The sequence below is a fragment of the Taurulus bubalis genome (assembly GCF_910589615.1).
Source record: "Taurulus bubalis genome assembly, chromosome: 11".
Lineage (NCBI taxonomy): Eukaryota > Metazoa > Chordata > Actinopteri > Perciformes > Cottidae > Taurulus > Taurulus bubalis.
This window is the reverse complement of record NC_136599.1, coordinates 11,213,935-11,241,092: the sequence shown is the minus strand read 5'-3', so window position 1 is coordinate 11,241,092 and position 27,158 is coordinate 11,213,935. Positions and strand designations below refer to the sequence as shown.

General features: G+C 40.7%; 2 protein-coding genes across 2 annotated transcripts; both read right to left on the bottom strand.

Moving 5' to 3' along the window:
- Positions 1-1,751: 1,751 nt before the first annotated feature.
- Positions 1,752-4,791, bottom strand: rnf41 (ring finger protein 41; the record flags this gene model as incomplete). The annotated part of the gene is made up of 5 exons (XM_079226770.1): positions 1,752-2,402; positions 2,516-2,619; positions 3,936-4,071; positions 4,335-4,606; positions 4,702-4,791. The coding sequence occupies 5 exons, from the start codon at positions 4,789-4,791 to the stop codon at positions 2,048-2,050; spliced, it is 957 nt and encodes a 318-aa protein (XP_079082896.1). The 3' UTR covers positions 1,752-2,047.
- Positions 4,792-16,544: 11,753 nt separating this feature from the next.
- ankrd52a (ankyrin repeat domain 52a) lies at positions 16,545-26,574 on the bottom strand (the record flags this gene model as incomplete). The annotated part of the gene is made up of 28 exons (XM_079226203.1): positions 16,545-16,816; positions 17,112-17,203; positions 17,478-17,560; positions 17,680-17,762; positions 17,888-18,033; positions 18,558-18,641; positions 18,747-18,834; positions 18,935-19,154; positions 19,545-19,662; positions 19,796-19,883; positions 20,014-20,215; positions 20,319-20,390; positions 20,729-20,840; positions 21,525-21,587; positions 21,827-21,967; positions 22,086-22,154; positions 22,247-22,364; positions 22,472-22,554; positions 23,084-23,198; positions 23,290-23,368; positions 23,995-24,207; positions 24,393-24,535; positions 24,821-24,908; positions 25,004-25,204; positions 25,419-25,489; positions 25,701-25,779; positions 25,908-25,991; positions 26,548-26,574. The coding sequence occupies 28 exons, from the start codon at positions 26,572-26,574 to the stop codon at positions 16,545-16,547; spliced, it is 3,234 nt and encodes a 1,077-aa protein (XP_079082329.1).
- Between the last annotated feature and the right edge of the window lie 584 nt (positions 26,575-27,158).

Genomic DNA, 27,158 nt, shown 5'->3' with positions numbered 1-27,158 from the left:
AATACTTCACTCACATTCTCAAAGCAGCACTTGTACTTGTAATGCCTACCACAGATATATTATATTATTTAAAATTCTATCCATTTTCACATCTGCACTAATTTAGGTCTAAGATTCTCATCAAAATTGTCATTGCTTTCTGACTACTTCTCTGAACGGAGAAAAATCACTTTTTCCGTGTGGTAGTGCTACTTATACTTAATCTGAATACTTTCTCCACCAGGCATACAGGCCTCAAATATTTGTGCTGTACATTTTGTAGAAATGAATTAAGGTCAACGAAACACATTCATTAAATTATTCTGAGGTCTACTTAGCATGTGGCTTAGTACTACGCCTTGCAGCAACCAAACACGTCACATAATAATGTTTGTAGACAACACAACAGAGCCACGGGATTGGGTAAAGCACATGATTTCACATTCCAGTGACCACAATGGTGAGGGATTAGGCTCCACAATGAGGATGAGGCTGACAAGAGAGGATAGCAGACATGGAAAACATGTGGATGTCTGGGTTAGAGAAAAAAGGAGTGACACAGTTCAGAGCAGTCAGACCTTCATTGTAAAAGATTCCTCTTAATTATCTTGACCTGGAACGACAGCATTTCACATCCCACATCTCCTCCACAGACCAGATTACTAAAAGCAGCACTTGTTTTCTCAAAAATACTAATTTGTCTTCATAATCTATTCAGCTGATGTGCCCTCAAGAAATGCAGAACATGCAGATCTCTGATGACATGGTGTGGTAAAGTTAGGAACTGCGGGTATTTTCTCCTAATTAAGATGCTAAATACAAAATCTTGTTTTCCTGGCGAGCAAAATAAATTATTTTGGGATGAAGTTTGACATGTTTTATTACTTTCTTGTCTGTACAACACAGTACATAACAGACATAAAACAAACAAAAACATTTAAGAGGGAAAATAATAAAAGGGCACAATCTAAACGTATGTATACTGCACTTCTGTGGGCTTTCATACTGAATGGTTGAAGTCCTGTTTGTCTTACTACAGCAATAACTGACTAATAGCAAAACATTTTACCTCTCAAAAGCCATAAGAGTGACTTTACAAATATTTTTACATTCTCCAAGCTATGGTTTGTGGTGACATGTCAGTGAACAGATGTTTGCTTATTGTGAAGAATAAGATCAATGCCTATATTTCAAATCAGAAAAAAGATGTAAGAATTACCTAAAATATCAAGTGAACCATGATTTGTCAAACAAAACTCATTATACATTAGTTAAATCCCAAATGTTAAACTTCTAATTTAACACTTCAACTGGACCCAACATACAGACTATATTTACAACTGAGGCAACAAAGAAAACACAAAACCAATTTTCTTCCTGCAATGAACTTCAAATGCACCGAAAAAGGCAATTTCCATACATCAAATGGTAACATTTTCAAGCATGTTTGTGTAAAAGGCAACACAATAAATAAAACAAATGGCACAGAAGGTTTAGACAATCAAAACTCAGAAGCACAATGTCTTGTGAAATATTCACAAGAATCTAAAAACTAAAGCAAGCACACAAAGAATCTTCAGTCAAAGTCCCTGCAGACAGTGACACAAACTGACAAAACAGAACTGAGATCAAAAATCACAATCCAATTACAGTGAGAGGAATAAGAGAATGACATTTATAATTCAATATAGTATTTGTATTTACAAGCATTTATACAACTGAGAGCATCAAACTGGGGTTCAAGCTTATTACTATATTAGGACATGGAGCAGAACAATCAGATCATATAATGCGCCAAAATATAAACCTTGTAAACATCACATCTCACCTTTTATCTCAGATATCAGTCAGATTAAGTTTCTATTAGCCAGGTTCCTAATATATTTGTCCTTACTTTAAGGCATAGGTATGAAGCTTCGGAGTGATCCTCTTCTATGATTTTATTTGAAATAAGCCAGATTCCTTTCGAAGGTTTCACTCCAACGAGGAAAGCTCTACTCGTCGCAGCCAGCCACCGGGAAAAACCTCCTCCCCACGTGTTTCTGGATCAGGTCAGTACGCTGAAATGTCATAAGATCTCCTCCACTCCGTGTGCAAAGATCATGACCAGGCCTGGCTCCAGGATCATGTCCTCCCCCATATGCTGATTCTCACAGGCCATCACCACCACGGCCTGCTTGCCAGGGATACGCTTGGCAACGTAGTTTTCATAGTAGCGCCTGTTCATCTGCCGCGTCTCGAGCGTGGCCAGTCCCTGCGGCCAGTTTCGCTCGTGTGCATTCTCGATCAGGTCGTTCACAATCGAGAGAGGACAGCCGCTGTCGATGAGGGAGCGTTTGATGACTGCTTGAAGGACAGCATCGGGAGTGGAGATCATGCCACCCCACCGCGTCACTCTGGCAGGTTGCATGGAGTTCACCCACCTGAAGGTTTAGGTAAAGTGAAAACCACAAGAAAATTTAGGGACTGAGCCGCAGCTCTCAAGACAACGTTAATATTAGAATACAAACATTGGAGACTGTGAAATGTAACTTACTCCAAGATCTCGTTGTACTCAATGCTCTCCTCGAGGTTTTGGAGATTAGGATTAGCACTGCGGATTGCTCTCATGTAGGCTTTTAGCAGCTGAATGTCCCGTTTCTGGAAATTAAAAGCATCATCTTCAGTAAGTGATATCACAAAATACTCCAAAAGATAAACAGGAATATATAAAAAAGGCCTATCAATAATATTCCTGATCCTAAAACGTTTCAGCTTCGTCAGACTCTAATGTCGCTATCAAGAATATATATTGTAACAGCAGAGCTTTCCATAAACTACTAAATTATATACATTTTTAATTCTGATCAAATGGTTTTTGATGAACAAGCTGCAATTCACTATGCCTGTACATTTTACCACCAGACTCTGCTTTAAAACAATGCGAACATGACGACAGAGGTCCATATCGGTCTTTATCAGTCCCGCCCCAGATGCTCTACGAATAGGTTTGTGTGCGACAAGCTCAGCTGAGAGATTGCGTCCCGACGAGAAGAGAGCAGTCTTTAGTGTTGGACAAATATTTGCAAAAACAAATGACATAACACATTAAGAATTGCATTGATTGCACAGACAGGGGACATTAGTAATTAGACGGGCTACCTCGAAACTACAATTCAACAATCGCAGTGAGGATTAAAAAAAATCCACTGACAGCACTTCAGATGGTTACATGCCTAAATGAATGAGCAAATTAATGAATTATCTTTGTTACCATTGCACTTTTTACAGCAGAGCCATCTTTAAGATGCATTGCAAACACACACTAAAACAGTCAGTGTTGTCAAAAAAACAGGCCTATGTCTCCATATACATATGCCTATGAAAGTGTAAATAAATAACTAAATAAGGTGTAAATGCAAAAGTTATGATTAGTCAGGAATGGGCATGGTTTTAAATAATAATAGCTATTTACAGATTCTGTGGGCTCAAACGCACAAGAAGTTTGATTCTCCTTTACAATAATTTACTACCTGTTTACAATCCATTAGTAAAACTCAATAAAACATGCAATAATTAAGATGAGTGTGTACAATGGAACAGTAGTATTACAACTTGCTAGAGACCACCAAATGTGGGCTTTTACAGCCAAATTACCCCCCTAGCTGGCTACACTTTCCCACTAATTAATCCATATCCTTCAGTAAAAGGCCTTATAGGTTAAGTGATAATTGTGTATTAACATTCTGCTTCTTCGTAACATAACAATCGTGAAAAAATAAAAACTCGGGTCTCATTTAGTGATTGAATTAGATATAATGATAGCTACTACTCAGTAGAAAGCTTACTGTTAATATAAAGTAATCATGGAAAATAAATGTAGTATATAGTATTTCAAAAAGGTGTTCCACAGACGACAATATTTGGCTCAAAGTATTTTTTGGTGAACACATAAATGAGCAGGAAACTGTTCTTACTTGTTCCCCTAACTGGTGTTTATGTTCTGCAACTGTTTTCTCCAGATCCGAAATCTTTGTCTGTTGCTGCTGGACGACGCTCCGCAAGTGTTTGATGCAGTTATGGTTGGGGACCTCATCTTTGGGCATCTCAAGCCTGCAAGTGTCAGGGAGATAGAACATTGAGGATTTATTACCAGACCATACAGAGGACAGGTCATACATTTTTGCAAATCATATGTTTAACAGCATAAACATTTAACGGTGACAATTATTATTAATTTTGAGCAACTGATGTGTTCTGTTTAGCTCCACCTGCCACTTGAAGCTTTGGTTCAAAAGGGTGACAGGAAGTTCATAATCAATGTACCCAACCGCTACGACGATGAGTTCATTTCAGCCAAATAAAAAGCCACTAACCCACATCCGTCCTCGCAGTTGACCGGCCTTTTGGGGTTGTGCTGACAGTCCTTGAGGTGTGATTGCAGCTGGTCCAGCCGCAGTGTGGCTGTACAGCCAAAACCTGCATTGTCACAGCTGATCTGAAGTTTGGACAGCATGTTACGCATGATGCGGGGCACAGGCCGCAAGTGAGCTAGCGTCACTACCGTACGGTCAACAGGACATATCTGCTGCTGGGCAAACCACTGCGTTATACAGGCATTGCAGAATGCATGCTCACAGTGTGGAGCCTGAAATGAAGAGGAGAACACAGAGCCCAAAAAATTAAAACTTTGAAATACACCGATATGAAAAAGAGTGGGTAATCTTTCAGACAGGAACTTGCCTGCACTGGTTCTTCGAGCACTCCACTACATATAGGGCACAGTAGGTCTTCATCCACCTCCCCTTGGAACCTCGTAATGTCGTACCCCATGGTACATCACTGGGATCCACAACCTCCTGCGCAACGCACAAGCAAGAAAATTAAGATTTTCAGACAAGAAAAATAAATAAATGCGTAAATAAACACAAATATGTTGCGCCTACCTCACTCACAAAAGGCCTCAAATGCTTCCATTCAGCTCTTGGTGTAAAGCTGATCCATCACATCTGGCAGAAATAATCTGTCTGGTGAAAGAGAGACTCCCTGCAAAAAAATTATGATAGTCACACGGATTATTTTCTTTTCCATATACTATTGGATGTCGCTGAGCTACATGATGAATACAATAGATGCTGCTGATCTACAGACATATTGTCACGTTAAGCACTCTGATCACAATCAGACACGAACTAGACTCTTTCCCAGAATCAGTCTCAATAAAAGGCAACAACGAGAGGACTCCTTCCATCACAAACACATATTGTATTATAATGATTAAAATCTATAAAAGCTGTACAAGTGCAATGACTCAAATTTGAGCACACAGACACGCTTGAACAATCCGAGAGCCCACAAGTGACGTCCTCGATCCGTGTGGTTTTCAGCCTCATCCTCAACGTGTGGAAATGCACCAGTTTCCGAGGAGAGCCTCCTGTTGTCCCAGGTGACTTGTTGTGTCTGACCTAATTCCAGTGAAAGCAGCACACACCGGTCCGCAGGATATTTACAGATCATTTCCCCTCTCCCATCGCACTCAGCATGCCTTGCAAAACCAGCTAACCCTCCGAGCTAACGTCAGCTAACTTACGCGTATGATGCTATTACGCCATTACATATTCCACTACATCTCTATTCATGTGGGTTTGTAATGAGCTAAACTGGTGTCATGTTGAATGAACACCCCAACGCTTGAGTTCAGACGTCAGCATAGCTTTCTCGCCATGAATTAAACGAGGCTAACGCTTGAACAGCAGATAGCAGCGCCTACGGTCCCGTTGGTTTCCTCTGGATATTAGCCGTCGAGCTAACCAGACAGACCTCAGTCTGGACAAACCACACCGACAAACGGCTCATTACAACCGGCCACGTGGGGAGAAAACATTGTAACGGACTGGTGTACTTACTTGAACATGTGATACAACTGATCCTAGTAACGATGTTTGTGTGTTTTCTGACGTCTTACTGTAGCTAGTAGCTCGCTAGACACGTCCTGTGATACATCCTACACTTCTGTTTCGTCGCTACGCAGGCGGGTGGCTACGTCACGACGTCCAACAGGAGCCTTTGATTGGTCCGTAAAATCAATCAATCAATCAATCAATCAATAAACTAATCAATCAACCAGCCTATCTATCGATCTGAAATGTGTTCTTTCTTGAAAATGTTAGAAATATTTATTCAAAGATCATATGATAAACACATTTCCTACAACGGACAGGAATAACTAGTGAAATATCAGTGTTCATGGCATTAAAACATGCTTATAAATAAATCACTATAAGTAATATGTTGGAGTAATAGTATATCTCCATGATGACTGGATTACCTGTGGAATTAACTCATGTATATTTATTTTATTTATATATTCATTATTTCTCAATTTGTGAAAATGCATTTTCTTTATTCATTTAATAGTATTAGGTATGAAATGCCTCTCTCAGCCATGCACTGTTGCAATTCCCTGTATGAGGCAGAAGGTACACAGGAAGGAAATGAAGAGCAGCCAGCATGAAGTGCATGTAGAGTGTGTGAGGATATGGCCGAACAGAAGGAGCAGCACATTGAACATGTGAGTCATCATCAGTCAGTACCAGTGTTATCTCATGTCTTCACAATACATGTGGCTGTGTGAAATTAAAATCTCGCCCCAGGCATTGTTAATATTAGCTCAGTTAACAGGCACCGGATCACTGCTATATCTACATTTCTGTCTCTTTGACTTGAAAATGTTCTTTGGGCAAGTAGATTTCTGACCTAAAACATTAACGTTAAACCCAGAAGAACCTTGTTCAGTTGCGACATTTTCACATAAATGAAGATTTGATTCAAACTTTTTCAGACAAATATGTAGATGCGTTTTAAACTGTATTCAGCTTCACAGCTCGAAGCTATGCCAGTGAATTTAATGGAAATGCTAATTCAGGGTGAATCATGCTCGTAGGAGAACTACGTGATCCGAAACATTGATTCATCGTCAAGAATAACTCCAGACTCAGGAAATATTTAGCAATAGCACTTTTATTGAACACAAACAACCCTAAGCCACAATACTGAATGACAAGACCAATTGGCTGCAGCAAACATTTTATAAAATAGATTCAGGTTTAATGTCACTAAATTGTTTTTTTTCCTTTTTCTTTTAACGTCAGAAAGACAGATGCAGGTTTTTCCAAAACAGTGAATGATCTTTTACATATTTAACATTTTTGTAACAAATCATCATTCACATGTTTACACAAAGGAATAACAAGCCAAAGTGCTTTCAGGATTGCATTGTCAAAAAACAAAAAAAACAGAAAATGAATGGCTTGAGGTTTAGGTGTGACAGTGGGTGGGGTGGGTATGGGTAAGTGGAGCTGGACCTGTCCTGGAATAGGGGTGGGTGGATGGGTTTGCGGGGAGGGGGTCCTGGTCAGTAAACCTCAAACCTTTCACCTTGTCCTGTACCCCTCATAGTCTAATTGAATTTAAATGGCAGGGCAGTGTGGAGACAGGTGCCTGTAGCAGAATTTGGTTCGGCGAGGGAAAATGGATTCAAAGGCATCTGGCTCGAGGGGCTCAAACTCGCCCCCGTACAGAATTACAAATCCAACCTACTATCTTTGTGACAACCTGTGGTATCATTACAACTGCAGGGTAATCGATTGCTGACCCAGAATTAAGCTGTAAACGTTGAAATTATGCTTACTAAAGGGCTAGACAGGGAAGTAAATGTACAAGAGGAAACCAAAGAAATAGGTGTTAAAAAAATAAATAAAAAGCCAATGCACGGTTACTTATTTTCAAAAAAGATGAATCCTCTGACCATTCGCCACTGAATGTTAAAGGGGTATAGACTATCTTTATAATCTGCATCATAACATTGTCTGGCTTCACATTCCAGTGGTAATTTGTCGTATAAATGCTTCTCATAAATATTTTTTTTCAACGTCAAATAGACATATACACGTACAGCACAACCAAGCACACCTTTCTATGTATAATTACCATTGCTTATGATAAATCTGTATTCCTGTACTGTGAATAGCCTTTTTTTTTGTTTAAATCAGAACAGGTGGAGCGGCAAACAATACTCAAGGCTGCAAAGCAAGGAGGTAGGAGAAATGCTACTGAAAAACAGCAAGTGATGCAAACATGATCTTCCACTTAAATAATTGTTACACCAGACTTCTTGAATTATGCTCGTGCCAACAGTTCCTATTCCAGTCAGTGTTTAAGGAGTAGTGTGTCACAACTGAAATGTTAGATTTTCACCTTTTATTACTACTTTTAAATGAACACACAAAACAAAAAAATTGCTCCTCCTGATAGCTCAAGATGAAGACTGGTGTAGCAGTTGTGGTGATTTACTAACTGAAGAAATCTTAGAGGCTCATTCTGCCTTACAAAAATGTAAATCGTGTCTTATCCCTATACTTTCAGACTGGTCATATTCTAAATTGAGTAACTTCATTGGTCCTGTTGTCATCACAGGCGTTGAGAGCTGGTGATGGCATTGACTCCTTTACACACAGTAGAATAGTAGATTTGCAGTTTTGTAAATGAGGTAATCAGCGTTAGGCTAAATAGGGAACCCTGTCATTGATACACATGCCCACTTCTTTCACTAGCAAAAACAAAAAGATTTCCTCAATCAGCGGGATAGAACTCTGGAAAATTAAATCAACTTTGGAATGTTGGGATGGATGAGCCGTCTGTTTTATTCTTATCTGTTCTTCTTTGTTTTGTTTGTGATGGTGCACTGTAAAACTATTTGATTGTAACTCATCACATGCCCTGAATTCAGAGTCCTTCCCTCATATGGGCTCCTCTGTATTTCCACAGATAAGCCACTCAAAGTAAACAGGCAACCCTTTATCTGTCATATTTTGTTCTTTTTAATTAAAATGAAACAAGGCTGCCTCGGCAGCAGATCAGTGCCTGCTTTAAGTCCAGTTGTGAATGGATTGTTAATAGCTTGTGAGTTGCAATGAATAGGCAACATCTACAGTGAAGCGGACTAAACATAAAAACATGAAAGGGACTAGCTGCTACCAAAATGTCACAGAACATGCAGTATTACATCCTTTTCCTACAGTAGGCTATTCCTAATAGCACATTCAAAGGGGCTCCTAATGGACAAATTCTCTGATATGGCTCTGCTTTAGAGTAATCAAGCTTGGTGTGAGACGACCTCCATCAGCGGCTCACAGAAGGAGCAAGTCTATAAGGTGCTCATCAAAAGATCGCTGCCTTAATTCACGCAAATACGTTGTGTCATTCAGTTCAACAGGTTCAGAAGTAAAACACTGGAAAGTGTTCTGAACCTTTGTTTTCCTTTTGTGTAAATTATTCCCCCCACCCCTCCCCCGAAGACACATGCTCTGCTGGTGAAAACAAACGGCACTTTCAAAAGGGGAATGTTTTTCTAAAACCACAATCACAGGACCTCCATGTAACAAATTCAGAGAACACACAGGCTGTACAGAAGATATAAATCTCATGAGTTTCTTAACTGTACAAGCTTTAGGCTACACGCTGAAAAGGGAGGGACACGTAAGAACCCTTAATGCTTAACATTGAAAACAAATATAAGGCATTTCATATTTCCTTTTATCCGCATACATCACCGACAGCAGGTCTAAATATTTTTGAGAAAACATTTCATTCAAAGAGGAAGAGGATGCATATACACATCTACACATGCAAATGAAAATGTCTACCGGCTATAAACCAGAAGTCCAAACTATAATACCATCAAAGTCCATCAGTAAAAATCAAAAATATGCACCTATTCAAATCTATCAGTCAACTTGTGCACGGTTCTTTCTCTGAGCAGGCAGCTTTTAAAGTCGGATATCACAGTTTTAAGAATGAAATATCTCACACTCACACGATCAAATGCCACCTCTCTGAACACAAACAAAAGGACGACTTGAAATCCTTCATTTGCTACAGATGAGTGACTTTTGGTGTCAACAAAAAGGGCATATTAAATAATATTTTTTTCAACTGAGGAAGCAATAATAAACAAAAGGTTATTGCACTTTTTATCTTTTGTCTATTTTCAAAACGAGGTCAGCTTGAGAGAAGAGGATTCATGCCTTAATGTCGTGGTAAGACAACAAATGTTACGTCACTTCTATAGTATGATCACACGGTTATTAACACTGCACACAGCTACTACTGCAACCCTACTTGTAGTCAGTCTACCCTACATAACACAAAACAATATCTACAATCAATTTGCAACAGTCACAACAAACAGTTTGCCTTAACTTGATCTTGAATGCAGGTACCGCGTCATATCACAATTTGGTTCGTATTGTGAAGTTACTAATCGTCGATGAATACCAATTTGAGAAGAACAATCAGAGAACGGAGCTCTGAAATTCTAGACAATGGTCTTTCTACAGTTAATGTGTTACTGACAATCAAAACTCATGTTCTCTGCACTCAAGAGGAATCCAATGTTTTTCCTCTCATCTTTGCCTAAATTTGGTCGAAAGGCTCCTTCACGTCTTGGTGTTGGGAGAGCCAACCGAGCCCCGAGGTGCCTTCTTTGGATTTGTGCTTTCGTACAACTGATCCCCATCCACTCAATGTTTGATGTGCCTGAAATCGCAACAGTAATGTGCAATTTGTTCTGCCACCCAAAGGGAGCACTCAGTCACTGGAAATGCGTCATGACAACCAGACTAATACAGAAGGAGCTATTTAGGTGTTTTTTGTTTTTCTCTTCCTCAGATCACATTGGGTTGAAATAATCATGCTCAGAGGGAAAATGAGCTGTGTCGTGTACTTTCAATGTAATTTATTTTCCCCATTATAAGGCTTCTGGGAAATACAAATGGAAGACCGTACCTTTCGGTAGTTACAAATAAAAGGCACCATGCCACCACTGTGCTCGATATTACACAGGTCCTATTGGTGAGGGGGGGGGGGTTAATAACCAACTGTTCAGGCAGGGAAGGCAATCGGACTAGCATTAGTCATACAGTCAAATTGTATTGTTTTGACTTTCAGAGGTAAAGTTTTATAGCTACCTTCATTCCCCACCTTAGATTAGACTGAACCCTTTACCCTTTATGACCAGATAATAGACTCGTCTGTTGGTTGTAATGAAGAGAACGTTTTGAAACCGCTTTTCTGTTCTAAAAAGGGCATGTTTGTGAATGTTTAGGTTTGACATGCATATATTGAAAAGTCTCTCTCTCTCTCTTTCTCTCTCTCTCTCTCACACACACACACACACACTACAAGAGAGAAATCTACACGACTGGCATCAGGAGAAACAAGAAGAAATCACAGAGGATAAATGTCAGCGTCGTCACACAAAAGATCACTGATGAGGTAAAACTGCAGGTCCAATAAAAAGTACAAGGTGCAGTTGGCTGCCCCTTTGTAAGGTAGGAAACATGAGACATCTGCCAACACTAATCTAACACTTCCGCATAGATACATCTCTGATTTAGGCTGGTTTAAACAGAATTACACTACCCACAACAAGATAGACCACAAGATTTGAACTCTTTGTTAGCAAAGCTGTACAAGCATTTTTCATAAGAATTTCCTTTCCATCTGACTTTTTTGAGGTACACCACTTTTATCTCCAGGGTCCTTTGGCTCTGGATGACGGAGAAGCCAAAGTTGATTGTTTACGAGTGAATTCTGAATTCGTTCATTCACAGTGGCAAATATGGCGATATCCTAACCTCTCACAACAATCTCTGCACCATGGCAACCTTGAGCGATGTGCTACCTCAATTGATTTGTGTGCTTCTCGACACCCGAAGATGTCTGCAAGACAAAAATTAGCCAATAATTCTGTTTTTTTTTTTAATCAATCCAACCAAGCAGCTCAACTCGGCAGGTGATTCAACGTATCAGGTACTGCCAGGTATCGTTTCCTTTTTCAGCTTTTAAGGCAAAAGGCTCAACAGTGGATCAGAGAGTTGAATTGAAATTTGCCATTTACTTCAAGTAAGAACCGAGACTTCCATTGAGGCAAATCAATTCTATACTGTATATACCATGCTTTTTTTTTTGGACATCATTTTTTTTTCTCCAAGTAACGCGAGCGCGCACGCGCACACACACGCACACACACACACACACACACACACACACACACACACACACATTATAAACCATCTTGTTAAACAAACATACAACCAAGGGATTGCTTTGCCAATACCAAAGAGACTAACTATATTCTTCAAAAATGTCCAATTATACAATAGACTTCTATTAACACCAAATTTTAACAGAATACTTGCATTAAAGTACTAATATCCCATGCAAATATTTATAGTTTTTCCTTTGACTTATATAATTGGTGAAAAGACATGCAGCTCCAAACACAAAACTGTAATAATCCTGCCTACTTCTGAATTAGTTACTGACCAAGTAATAATGGTTTATGTCTAAAGGCAAATAAAGGTTTCTATGGCACTAAATGGGTGTAGCTTAGGTGCATTTTTGTCAAATATAGGCTATTAACGAGTATGTGTGATCATATCTACTGTAGACCGTTTTGTCCCTCTTGTTTTACTGTAAGGCAATCTCAATGGAATGGATGAACATAAATGTTAAAGTCATCTGAACTCTTCTCTTTCGTTTACCTTGTAGGCTACACTCCACACAAATATATATGTATAGAGAAAGAAGAGCGATATTACACAACAGCAGGCCTATTCTCCAACAATGCCACAAGAAAAAACCTATCCAGACCCTCAATGCAGGAAGACGACTACACATACTGTATAATATGTAGAGAATTAGGTTATTACATGCTACCTGTATAATCATATCTACACAAGACAAATGAAGGGCAACAGTTTAAAGTCAGGAGAAAACAAATTGTCCTGCTCGAAACTGACCCTACATTCATTTCAGTTAGAAAAATTCATGGCTCAGATTTGATGGTCAGACTGTAAACTCCTTGAAGATATGCATAAATCCATTGCTGCTTTACTAAGAGGTTGTCCCCTTTCGACACATTTTGGCAATTAGGCCTTATTTGTGACCAAAGATTATAACATCTAACCCGCATTTAAATCTTCCATTGGCATTTATGCTATGATTTACTGAATTGGCCTAAATGGATGGCAGTGCAATGTTTGTGCTGCACACAATTACACACGCACGCACGCACACAGACACACTCACACTCTATTGCTACAATTGGACCTTTCATTGCTTTTCCGTTTCTGACACCAGATATATTGTATATGCTCCACTCGCTTAAATTGTTACTATATCAAAATTGTGATCTAGCTCCATGCACAATCACTCAATTATCACTGGTAGACACAAATAAAATAAAAAAATGCATGTATAAGAATACTGTGATACATCAAAAGGATTCAGTTACAACTTGTATAGTTGCAGGGGCAATGGCTCCATTTACTGGTCAGATAAGGAGATCACAAGAGGAAAAGAAATCCCTGTTCGAAAAGAAACGGTCTGACAGCACCTACTGATGGCAGAGAGAGTGTGTAGTGTTTGAGGAGCCTGAGGTGTCTGTTGAATCACTGTGCTGACTTTAAGTGACTGAGGCCAGAGTCTGTATTATTAACAGTAGGCTGAGTAATGTAACCTTGTCACTTGTTTGGGCTGGTTGTCCATAGATAACACAAAAAAAGTCAGTGGGCAGTGGACACTGTCCCGAAGTACTTAGATACACTTTTTCTTTTTTTAAATAATGTATTATTAGAGTACAATTTCGTTGCAGCCTTTGCTGGTCTCTTGTAACCCTACCTTCCTGTATTCAGCAGCAACACACATGCATGTAAACATAAGTACATACATTACATCTGCTCTAATTTGCACACTTAGAACCTGAATGTACTAAAGTGCGTGCTTGACTATCTAATTAAGTGCTGTGGGATTACGGTTAAAAAGGAATTAAATTCTGGAACATCCCATCAAAAAAAAATAAAAAATCATCCTGCTGAGATCTGATTGAATTAATAAATTCTGCCTGCTGCCATTTCAGCACAGATCCTGAGATTACAAAACGTTTTGTACCTATCCCTAATGTTAATGTTCATAATATAACTGTTCCAATGAAAATCATAAATTGATCAAGAGAACAAAGGTTGGGGATCACCAATTACAGCAGCTCCATTTCATTTCTCCAGTTATGGAGGTTAATTGAAATGAAAACGATGAAACTATGACACTGACTGAGAACTCACTGCTCTGAAATGGACTTTGTCAGTTTTTGTAAATTAAGTAAATTCAAGATTCTTCGCAGGGGTATTTAACGTCATCTCCTAGTCTAGGTCCTCATCTCTCATCCAGTCAACTAATGTGTGCAATTGTGCCAGTTCATTATCAGCGGATATGAAGTTATCACACCGATGAAAACAATCCGACTCAGTGTAATTCAACCACCAGCAGATGGTAAAAAAAACAAACAAAACAAACAAAATAGCATAGATATAACATCTAAAAGTCACAAACAGCTCTAGTGGTCCGATACAATCATCTTTAGTACCAGAAATGGGATGAGGAGACAACAAAATGAACACCAAAAAAGCACATATTTGGATTTCTGCTATTCCTGAAATCTAAACAACAGGTATTGGCCGAAGCAAAGATCCCTCTCTCCTTTTCATCTTAGCCCTATCTGCCTCTATAAGAAATATCAACTCCATTGTCATTGACAATGCCGGGGCATATAAAGGTATGCCGAGCAATTCCCCTCCCACAAGATACTCTGGGTGCAACTGTGGTTCAATGCTGTTGCTATCGAATGGGTGGAAAGATAATCAGTCTCAGGGCTCATCGTATTCTGCCATTACGCAATCCAACTGAAATGATGTGTTACAGAAGGCATGGGTCAAAAGGCATTTCATGAGATGCCATAAAGGCAATCCAGTGCATTTGTGTTGACACTGACAGTAAAATGCCCGGCACACACAGAGCCATTCGTTTAGTCTTTAGGTAATTTTTTTTTCATGAAATAATAAAAACGGAAAAGAAATAAAAACACATTCCAGGGAAACAAAAGCCCTTGTGACAGTGATTGTCTATTCAAAAACATTAAAAAAATAAATAAAAAAGGCCAAAATAAAATATTGCTTGAAAACTGCCCAATGAAAATAACAGACATTATTCTTTAGCTGTTTAAATTGATCAGAGATGACCACCGAGAAGTTGAGACATGAGCTATTAGATGTTTAAAACTAGTTTACCAGCTCCAAGAAATACTCTTTTAATGCGAGTTTGTTAAAACCACAAAGCTGATGGCCGGTTCAACTTCAGAAAACAAACAAAAAGAAATACAAAAATAAACGTCACGAGTGCCTAAAAAACAAAACAGATTGCTCTTTTTCGATAATTAGGCCTTTTGAATTTGGAAATCTTTTCCAAAAAAAAAAAACACTTAAATAGATGGGAAATAAATTGAAATGGCTTGTTCATTTATGTGCTCAGATATATGATGCTTTGATGAGGTGTTGTTGGCAGATATTACTAGTAAAGCCCCCATCTAGAAATAAACAAGGCCTCAGTCAGTCACTATCCTACAGTAGTTCTCCAGTCCTACAAAAAGAGAACGTTAGGCCTACGGACCCTGGGTGAAGATGAAGCAGCTGCTAAACGAGTTGACGAGGTATATCAAGATCTATTGTCTTTCTCTATACAGTACAGTTCATCTCAAATAAATAATTTATAGCCATAATAGTGTTGATCAACTTTGGTCATAAGTTATATGCTTCGAAACATTCTAGCTTAACAAACACTTATTTAGCATCTTTAAAACAGGAAGTCAGCGTTAAGAACAAATCAATGTTACAACGCTGACCCAAATATTGCTCTCCTTTGGAAGGAGACATGCAAATGTATTCAGCAGCATTACCAAATTATCTTAAAATGCCAAACAATTCTAGGCCGTAAAATTAAAGTACACTATGGAATTAACATCTTTGTGACCCGTTTCCAAATTTCGGATTGTACTGTAGTACACAAGCATTGCACTCTGAAGCAAAATTTCGATTTTTCCCTTGTGTGGTTCCTTCATAAAAATACTAGACTAACGGACAATTAAAAACAAAAAAAAGGAAAGAAAATATAATCAAAAAAACAAACAAAGAAACTCTTTGATCATTCTTTTGGGAAGGCTGTATGTTCCTCTACAAGGTCACCTCAAATGATTTAACATGATATGACTTTCATATTGAGTGATATGAAGAGAAAGACGGGTGAGGATGCAGAGATTTCCATGCTCTTAGATGTTGGTTATATAATTATGTCGACATGGTTTTAAAGGGTTAAATTATTTAGAGACGGCCAGATTGCTAGTGTTTGTTTTGGATGCCACACTTCATCTGAGTGACCTTGTAGAGCAATCCGCCTATACATATTAAGCACTACCAGGAGATGGAGGAATGGGATCTAATTGCATATTAGGTTTGACTGCACCTCAAGAGAAGAACAAACACTCACACACACACACAGAGACACACAAACACATACATACACAGAGAACAGACATGTGGGTGGGTGCTCTCCTGGTCCTCTGGGCCTTGTTAAAGGGAGTCCCCCCCCTGGTGGTGATGATGGTGATAGCAGCTGACTGAGGGGGGCACGTGACCTCACTCAGACAGACACCCGTCCAGGCCAACCGGCGCACCGAGACGGTCTTTGACGTAGCCGTTGTGGAGGCCGTTGCTGGGCAAGGGGGCGCAGGCAGCAGTGATGCCGCAGTGCTTCAGCAAGTTGAGACCCGTGGAGGGAGAGACGGTGGGAGAAGGGCAGGAGCAGGAGGAAGGGTCCCTCTGGGGGAAAGGCTTCATGGTAGAGAGGATCAGAGCCAGGCAGTCAGCCACATCCTTGTTGGGAGCACAGGCCAGGGCTGGGGTATGGCCTGGTTGACGGATAACAGATTCACATTAGGGCTGAAACGATTCCACGAGAAAATCGACCATGGCTTTGTTTAACCAGTCTGCCCACACCAACTTCAGCTTCAGATATCCAACAGGTTCACCATATTCCTCTCACCATAAAACAAAAAAAAGGTAATGTCAATGATGTCAAGCTAAATCATTATTAACATTGTAAGACTCTTAGAATATCCAAACTCTAACTCACGTCAATGTAACACTTTATCTAATCAACCTGGGTGAGCTCTAAATGTCTAATCAAGCGTCGAAAGGCCTCACCTTCCTCATCCACAGCCAGCACAGTGGCTCCTCTGCTCAGCAGTGCCTGCACCACCGTAGCCAGGCCATTACGTGCTGCAAGATGGAGGGGCCTGGAAGAGGATGTGGGAAAGAGTGTGAGAAACAGCTGGCAGATCTGCTATTCATTGAGAATTTAACAACCACAAGAACAACTCAAACTTTCAATCAAAGTTGCAGCCTCAGAGTAGCGGTCAGATGTAAACGGATAACAAACATGGCATACACTATTTTTCAAGGCTTTTGTAGAAATGTAGGCGCACAATTATTTCCAGAAAATCCCAATAAATTCCATGTTCTTTGTCCCCTTTTTTGATGATAGCTTAAAAGTATGGCTAGCTTTCTCACATTTGCAGAGCGCTGTTGGTGGCGTTTATGAGTGTGGGACTGTGGATTTCCCCTAGAATCAGCAGGGCACACATCTCATGGGCCTGAGAGACAAAACAAAAAGAAAAAGTGAAAAGAATTGCGTGGGCATATGCCTACATACTACTTGGTGTATCGCATTACACTCAGGCGGTAATACTCAGCACAGTGGAGCTTTGCGTACCTTGCTGCAGGCCAGGTGCAGGGCAGTGTTCTTGTTCTCATCCAGCAGTGTCAGGTCAGCCTTAGCCCGGTGAAGAAGAATGGCTGAGGGACATCAAGACACAAAGACATTCATTTCCTGCTACTAAAGATGAGTTTGACAGCAATGTATTCTCAAGGAAACAAGTAGTTCTTAAGAACCCCACAAGAATAACCGGTCCAAGACTTACCCACGGTGCCACTGTGTCCCTTGTCAGCAGCTACCATCAGAGCAGAGCATCCACTGTTGTCCACTGCATTGATCTCTGTCCCATGGCGAAGTACCAGCTGAAGTCCTGCGACATCCTCAGCAAATGCAGCAGCATGCAGTGGGGTCCTGCAGGCACAGACAGAGACAGTCCAAACAATTATTACATGATCAGTGTTACAGCTTCAGGGGCTGTGTCAGTACACACTAGGCCTTCACGACCAATTACTTGATAAGACAGAAGTAGGATGACGTCTTGGTAAGACTACTTTTATGATGGGAAATAAATTTGATAATCAGCTTTAAAAAAATCTTTTAAATCTACTTTGCTTCCGAATCACAGTCGCGGCAAATTGAGAAAGTTAAAAGGGATCGTTTGGCTTATTTTGAAGTGGGGCTGTATGAGGTACTTGTGTGTGGTTTTTACATCACAATCGTACAGAAATGCCACCGACTCGTTTAAAAAAAAAAAAAGGCATTGTTATTTAATACGAGCTGTGTGTATTTTTCCATGGATTGAGCCTTAATACTTTCACAGTATTTATAGAGTACTTAGACATGTTTTATAATAAAAACATTAAAAAAAAACAAATAAACACAAAATCTCACTTCGTACAATAAATAACCTTTAAGTATTTGTTCTGCATTCTCACCTTCCTTTGGCATCTCTGGTGTTAATCATGTGGACCCCAGCAGACTCCAGCAGCCTATCTGCAGCACCGCTGTGGCCATTCATCCTGCAAGCAAGGCCGAAGGGGTTAATGAAATGATTTAATCAGAACCTACCTCAGTTTTGACAAAGTAAAACATGCAACCAAAGCACATGCCAACGTAATACTCACAGAGCACAGTGCAGGGGGGTGAAAGGGTTTCCCTCTTCATGGATAAATGTTTTAAATTCAAGTAAAACCTCCAAACAGTCTTCATGCCCTAAGAACAAACACACTCAGCATTATGGACAACAGATGTGACAGTGATTCATTGCAACATTTAGGGATTAGCCATTTCCAGTGGATTGAACTAAGCAAACCTTTGTAAGCAGCCCAGTGTAATGGGGTGTATAGTTTGTTGTCCAGCAGTTTATCTTGTTGGTCTGTTGCCACAGCGGCCTGCACCAGATTGGCCAGGATCTCTGTATGGCCTCTGGATGCTGCGTAGTGCAGCGGTGTCCTACCCTGAATGTCCCGACACAGTGCAGATGCTTTGTGCTCCAGCAGGGCTGTCACACAGTCATCATGGCCCAACACCGCCTGAACAAAGACCAGCAAAAGGCAATGAGATAATCTCCAGTGATACAAACAACTGGAACTGAGAAAAATGCCAATTATAACCACTTTACGTTATAGATAGACATAATTTCCTGCTCACATTTCTCTTTTAGGTATTCTACTGTTTGATCACAACAGCAAGAATAGAATTAACGCTATTTTCCTGGACATGGATCTATTTTTCTGAGAGCTGTCTTTGAATGATATTTAAGGTTTTTGAGCTACCATTTTTTGCGGTGAAAGTATTAACTCAGACAACAGAAGTCAACATTGACAATGTGAAGCGTTTCCCTTTAATTCTCACTACCAAATAAAAGTCACAACCAAAGTCTTGCTTGATTTTTTGTGCTGCAGTTTTGTTTTTTGACCTACCCCTCTGTGCAAAGATGTGCTGCTCCTCTTGTCCTTGGCATCTGGCAAGGCACCCTTCTCCAACAGGAAGTGGACACAGTCGGTGTGACCTCCCAGAACAGCTAGCATCAAAGGGGTCCTGAAAGGGACAGCAAGAACAATAAAGACATTTTTACTAAGTGCTGATTGGTCAGATTTGCTTGAGGCATTAAACTGTCTTTGAAAGCTGAATGTACAAACTGAAGCCGTGCTTTTCAAAGAAAACAACTCACTGGCCGAATTTGTCTGCAACATTGGTGAGATCTCCCTCCTCCCCATAATCAATCATCATGCGCAGGCAGTCTGAGTGACCATTGGAAGCTGGTATGACATAAAGCACAGGAGAGAATTAAAACACCTTTTCTCTGCAACTTAAAACGTAGACCATTCAGGGTAGTAACAATCAGAAACATTGCTGCGTCATGAAATCTTCCAGCAGAGAGCCGCATACCTGCAACATGAATTGGAGTCCACATGAGGCGGTTGTCATTGAGGAGACAGGAGGCCCCCTGAGCCAACAGCACCTCCACACAGCGGGCGTAGCCTTTCTGAGCGGCCAAGTAGAGCACAGAACGCCCTGCGGCATCCTGCATGTCCACATAGGCTGCCGTCTCCGTTAGCACACGCAGCGCCTGCCAGTGGCCCTTATCAGCCTGAGGGAGCAGAGAAGGGCAGTCACAACCTTGCATGCAGTCAGCATTAAGAGGTTGATCACAACCGGTTTCGACCAGAGTTGGTTAAATGTGAAACACTTACAGCGAGATGCAGAGGACTGACTGGAATGCTGCTCTCTATGTCTCCTAGTGCATTAAAGGACATCTCCAGGAGCTGAGAAATAAGCCACGAGAGAGGATTTCATTTAATTGAATTGACTGAGGAAATAAACAAACATGATACACATTCATATCAATCAAAAGTTAAACATGTTTTCATCATGCACAGCCTGCATACATTATCCCATTAATTAATCGTTTTGGCAAAACAACACGACTGGAAATATATTTCACTCAACGGAATAAATAATTGTGTCAACCTAAGTCGTATGGACCAGATCTGTGACATCTGATTGAGTGGAATACCAGGTTGAGTGCATTTAATGGGTGACATTTGAGTTTTAATGCACGTACAAAGTAAAGGGATTTCAGATAAAATACGTAAAAGCTCACCAGCTCCAGGTTCTGTTTGTTGCCGTGGTAAGCTGCATAGTGAACAGCACTGTAACCCTTTGAGTTGACCATCGATGGATCAGCACCGTTGTCCAAAAGATGCTCCAAGCAGCTGTTATTAGAAGACGACAAAACATGAGAGTATTATAGGAAGAATACCGCAACTCTCATCACTAACTTTTAACAGTGGTTGCCAGGCATCAGTTTTGGTTGCCGAAACTGAAAATACCGATTTGACATTTGTCATTTGGGTAACTGAGAAACAATGCAGTTATATCTCAGCTTAATAATTAAATTGTGACACGTCATGTGTACGTCGTATATGCTTTGCAGTATAATTTTTTATATACTTTTTTTTTTGCCGGGATGCCTCCCAAGTTCTAGTTTATTTTCATTTGACTCAATTTGCACATTTGTTTATGATGTTTGACTGTAGCGTGACAAGATTGACGAGCCTGTAACAACAAGTTGCGTCGCTGTTGTCTCTTTAACAGACAGCTGTGTGTACACAGCGTTGTCTAGTTCCGGTTCTCTCTGTTACAGCAATATTTAAATAATACTAATGCAACAAACTAATTACAGTCAACAAGGCCAAGAATTGGTGGCCAATTTCTCAAAATAGTTGCCGTACTGTTGAGCCTTGAGAATAATTCCATTCAGTGGCCTTTAGGTACAAATCTTCTCCACAAACAAACTTGGTGTCCGTTCATTGAAGTATAGCCTTGATCACATTCGTCATAGTAGTCATTCGTAGTATGACAGGAAAGACAAGAAAGAAAAAGAAAAAAAAACTCACAAGTACGACTCCTTCGCCTCATCCTCATCATTCTGATGGTTCCCAGAAAAATGACGATCAACTCTGAAAATAACAAGAAATGCTCTGATTCAATACACTTTCTTGATATATATATATATATAAATAAATAACATACACATCATTGCAAAAACACATTTCTCAGTGGTGTGTTGCGTAGATGGTTACACTGTTCTCTAATAAACCCAGGTCAAGAAACAACAATGTTCACCAAATGTTTGAATTTTATAATTGACCTGCAATTTGACAGTTTGACACAGAAGGAGGGAGACCAGCTGTCCAACCTGCTGAAGGCTTGGGAGGCGGCAGAGTAGTGCAGCGGCGTGCAGCCTGTCTGGTCAGGCTCGTTTACCTCAGCGCCAGCGCTCACCAGGGTCACAGTGCACTGGTACCTCCCATTAGCAGCCGCGTAGTGCAACGGGGTCCTATAGGGAGGATGAGAGGAGAGAGAATAGTCACTCAGAATAGTTACATGCATTAGGTGGCACGGCAATTACTGTTACAGCAAATGAAAAAATCTGACACAGATGAGGAGAAACTCACCTTCCCATTATGTCCCTCTTATTCAAGTCGGTACCACTACTTAAGAGCAAGTTCAGACATTCAACATTTCTGTAAAGGAAGATGATCATGGAAAGGAAATTAAGATGACACCAGAACATTTTTGGTCATTTTAACATGACAAAGCAGATTCTGCATCTTACCCTCCAGAGGCAGCAGCGTGTAGACAGGTCCTCCCAAAGTTGTCAGGGGTGTTTATGTCAAACCCAGCCGAAAGTACATGCTCCTTACTCATAGATGAAACTATACTGTACAGCTGACCTGTCGGGTAATAAAGAAACACACTGGCGGTAAGGGCTATGTCAAAGCGTATAAAATAGAGAGACTTAGTTAATCAGAGTGCACATTTTTGTGGAACAAAGACAAACCTGAGGAGAGTAACTTGCGACAACAGTCTGAAAACCCGTACAGCACAGCTAAGTGCAAGGGAAACATTCCATGGATTCCACGTCTGGAAATGACAAAAACATAAAAACAAAATATTAGAAATGAAACAGTCTGTTAAAAAGGGAACTAAGGATGGAGGGTTACGACTTTTTCAGTCCTGATACCGATACCTGGGCTGTAGGTATCGGCCAATATGGAGTACTGATCTGAAACCGGTGTTTAATTAATGATCTTAACATTCTTATATGTGTATGGCAACATCAAGCCTTAAACATTACTTTATAATTTGTAAAAAAACAATGTAATAAATAAATAAATAGATATTTACTAAAGTGTTGTTATTTTTTCTTAAAATAATACAATATAATTATATATATATATAAAATATAATTGTATATATGCAATATATATAAACATGTCAGTGCTGGCCTGATATCGGTGCATCCCTAAATGTAAACCTATTTATAACCAACTGTTTCACAGCATGTAAACATGAATGCTTCTTTGTCTTAAGGACTATACTTTACTGTGTTTTTACAACCTCATGGCACGATTAGACCCATCTGTAATACAACTTAAGACTTTTATGATACCTGGCCGTGTCTGCTCCGTTTGTCATGAGAGTGCTGATCAGCAGTTCATGGCCGTACTTAGCAGCAACGTGGAGAGGAGTATTGCCATACTTGTCCACACAATCAATTTCCCCACCTGATGGAAAGAAGGGAAGAATGAGTGACTAGAAGACTCATCAGGACAAACATCTTCTCACAGACAAGTCCGACAGCATGCTCACCGTTACCGTTTTGGATGAGGATCTGAGAGCGTGTGAAGCGTCCATGAATGGCTGCCATGTGCAGGGGGCTCTTCCCTTCTTTGCTCTGAAAAAAATAATGTGAATATAAAATCACATTATTTAATCTTGAGCGTAATTCAGTGATAATTACAACTGAGCATCTTAAACTTTCAAATTTACAACTTTGCATGAATATTTTGACAAGTTTGATGCAGAGCTTCTGCAGGGAGCAGTAGCTAAGAACAAGTAGTTTCCACACAACGCCATAAATTCATATCAATATAATACATTTTAACGTGAAAGGGCTCACTTTCTCATGGCATAATTTATAAGGTCTTATAAGCTATAAAAAGATGATTGATTTTCCTTCTCATGCAGTCCCTTTTCACACGTACTATGGAGATGTTCTGATTTCTAGCAGCTAAATACATGTGAAAGATAAATTCACAGAAAAAGAGTTTTGATAGGCAGGAACAGACTCTATTATCCCCATATCTACCCCCATATGTTAATAGAATGACTTTGGACCACAGCATCAAACCAAACACGTTTTCCTTTACATCTCCAATTTGAAATTTAGTGTACAAATCCTTGACAATGGCCAGAACTAAACTAAATGTAGTGCACGACCACATCTTACCATTTCATTTACACCACAACAGTAAGTAAAGTAAATTGAACATTATCATGTCCATGCAAGACATTTCATACCTGCTGGTTGACATCTGCCCCATTGTTGACCAGCAACTCCAGACAGAGGGCACCGTTGGTGGAGACAGCGGCCAGGTGCAGAGGGGTGTAGCCGCACTTGTTGGGCTGGTTAACATTAGCGCCATGGTTCACCAGCTCGGTAGCCACAGCCTCCTGTCCCATGTAGCAAGCCACATGGAGTGCAGTGTTTCCAAAGCTATTGGGCTCATCAATCTAACAGCAGAACACAATCAGACACCGGATCAGACTGAATCAAGAGCCTAAAAGGCAGGAGCCTGAGAAATCTTAAAATAAGTGTCCCATTTCAGCAGGTGATAAAAGACTATTGGTTAAACTCTGTGACATTTAACGATAAGACAACACAGCAGCTTAAAAAAAGAAGAAGTTAAATCCCTCACCTCTGTCCCCATCCTCAGTAGGTACTTTACAATTTCGAGGTGACCACTTGCAGCTGCAGCATGGAGAGGTGTGTAGCCCTGCTTATCCTTGCAGCTCTTGTCTGCACTGCGGGACACCAGCAACTTCACAATCTCTGAATGACCTACGGGAATCACAAAAAGGGAGAGAACATTTCAGCATCATCTTTAACAAAAATCATAATCACATTTTTTTTTATAAAAAGGATTCAAAGCAATAGTGGCCACAAACAGAGAGGTTTAAGTATGAGACACAACAATCAGCCATTGTAGTGTTTTGTCCCCAGATACTGACGCAAGTACTTGGCAATGTTATTGCTCATCATTTGAGTGAAACTTGTCATGAACAGTAGGGGCTTTTTGACAATGAAAATGTGTGCTGTGTGCAGAATTGGCAATAATTGGCTTACCCAAGTAAGCAGCACAATGGATAGGCTGTCTTTCCTTCTTATCGATGGAACTCAGGTTGGCCCCTTTGTTCAGCAGCAGCTTTACCATCTGTGAGACAAATAAATACAATTGTAGAAGAGGAAAAAAAAACTCATATTTTCTCAAGAAAACCCCAAATAGGAAGCCAATAACTGGAGACTCACCTCCTGGAACCCACTCTGAGCTGCGTGGTGCAGGGCAGTTCTGCCAGTGCGATCTGCCATGTTCAGGTTGCTCAGCTGGGACAGCAGTGCCTCTGCGCAGCGAGTGGCACGGTTGGCAGTAGCCACATGCAGTGGTGTCTGCCAGAACTTGTCTCGTGCATTTGCCTCTGCTCCGCGCCTCAGCAGCAGACCCACTGCCCTCTGGGGAGAAGGAAACCATCATAAGAGCTTAAAGCATACATTATATATGCGGTTTGCTGCATTTCCTTCGGTCAGCACAATGTTTTGGTGCATAAATCTAAATGAGTTCTATAATCATTGTGGGTGAATACATAATGGCATTAGAGGATGAAGTCATCCGACAAAGATAACTGGACTCTTCGAAATGGCAATGGGATATGATGTTATTGCTTACTTCATTCCTGGAAGCAGCCGCCCTGTGCAACGGGGTCAGCCATACATGGTCTTTAGCATTTACAGTGGCACCTGGCAGACACAAAAATAACACATTTACAGAAGTAACAAGGATTTTGTCAGTGGAATAAGCAAAACAACTGCAAGGTGAACTGGCAATGAGGGTCATGTTTATTGGAGTGGTGACAAAGTATCGAGTATGCACCACACACCATTAACACTGAGGACTCAAAATGAACACACAGACAAGTTTCAGTGATGCACGCAGCAGCAGCTCACTCACCTGATTCAATGAGGAGGTCCAATATATGGACGTCACCCACACAGGCAGCAGCATGAAGTGGCGTGCGGCGCTCTTGGTCCTGTGGGTATAATCAATTCAGGGGAATATGATTAAACCATCATGTTAACGGATATAGCTTAAAGGGCCCTCAGGGTCCTCCGTGATAATAACCCGTTTGCGTTGTAACTGAGAGTGCATCGTACATACCAGTGCATTGACATCCTCCTTTTTGTGCAATAATTGTTGAACTTCTTCAGCATTACGATTGAAGATGGCCTGGACCAGAGGAGGCTGCAACACAGAAATACCTGCTGAAATTACGTTGCACATCTCAACGTTGACGTTGATCCGGAAAGACGATTCGTTCGTTAACATGTAACGTCAATGCTCACTCTTCAGTGAAGTGGGTTAGTGTGCTATCGTGATGGTGCATGTTGCATTTGGTGCATTTACTGTAGCGGTAGGTACCGAATGCGATTAATGTTTCCTTCCAGGAAATACACCGAGCCCTGGCTGAGGCCTACAGGCCCTTGTCTACCTACTACGTCAGCCACCCAAACAGCTCTGGAGCTAACTCCGCTACATAGCTGGCCCCGACCCAGAACAGGGCCGAGAAAAGAACAGCAATAACGTATGTGTTGACGTATATATGCCAAACATCCTTGCTATACACAGGCGATTACATAATTATGTTTCCGACGTGCACTTAAACACGCACGACAAATAAGCTAAAACCGAAACCACTTGCTCCGCGAATAAAACGTAGTATGTTGCGCACAAGAACAGGGCTATGCCAGCAAATAGACTGCGCCACAGCACAAACACGGAGCGCCTGCTTTCATCGTACCTGGTCTGCAATGTTATGTACTCCCATCTCCCAAACTCAGCCAGGACGGAGCTCCTTCATGAGGATAAAACTTCGAGGTATATTGCGGTGCGCTACTGTATCCACTTGTCAGACTACACCCATAGCTGGTTGCAAACAGAAAAGCAGTCTTGATCTGTCACTGTTGTTGTCTGTATCCAATGTCTGGTTTGACGATACAGGCTACGACTGGACTGGTCCGCCTACAGGCGTGGCGGTCTGTTTCTTGCCTGCTCGGGGGAAATGGCGCCATCGCGTGACCGGAAACGGCACCGCGCTTACACCGAACGGAGGCGACAACATGGATGGCGCTCAGTTCTGCGAGGTCAAGTGAGACGTTCAGGGTCGAGGGGGGACGCGTCAGAGATGTTTAGTCAAAGTTATGTAACCTAGTTGTTATTGAGCATATTGTTTGTTGTAGCTTGAGAAAATCATTTTGTCTCACTTATTAGCGGTTTGTGGCGCATTTCCAACCGTATCTCAAGATTTTCATCAGATGTTATGTCATCATCATGGAGATGTTCCTGCCGTCATGATGGTCGTCAAGTCGTCTAATAATCATAATAATCACAATGTTATTAATAATAATCATA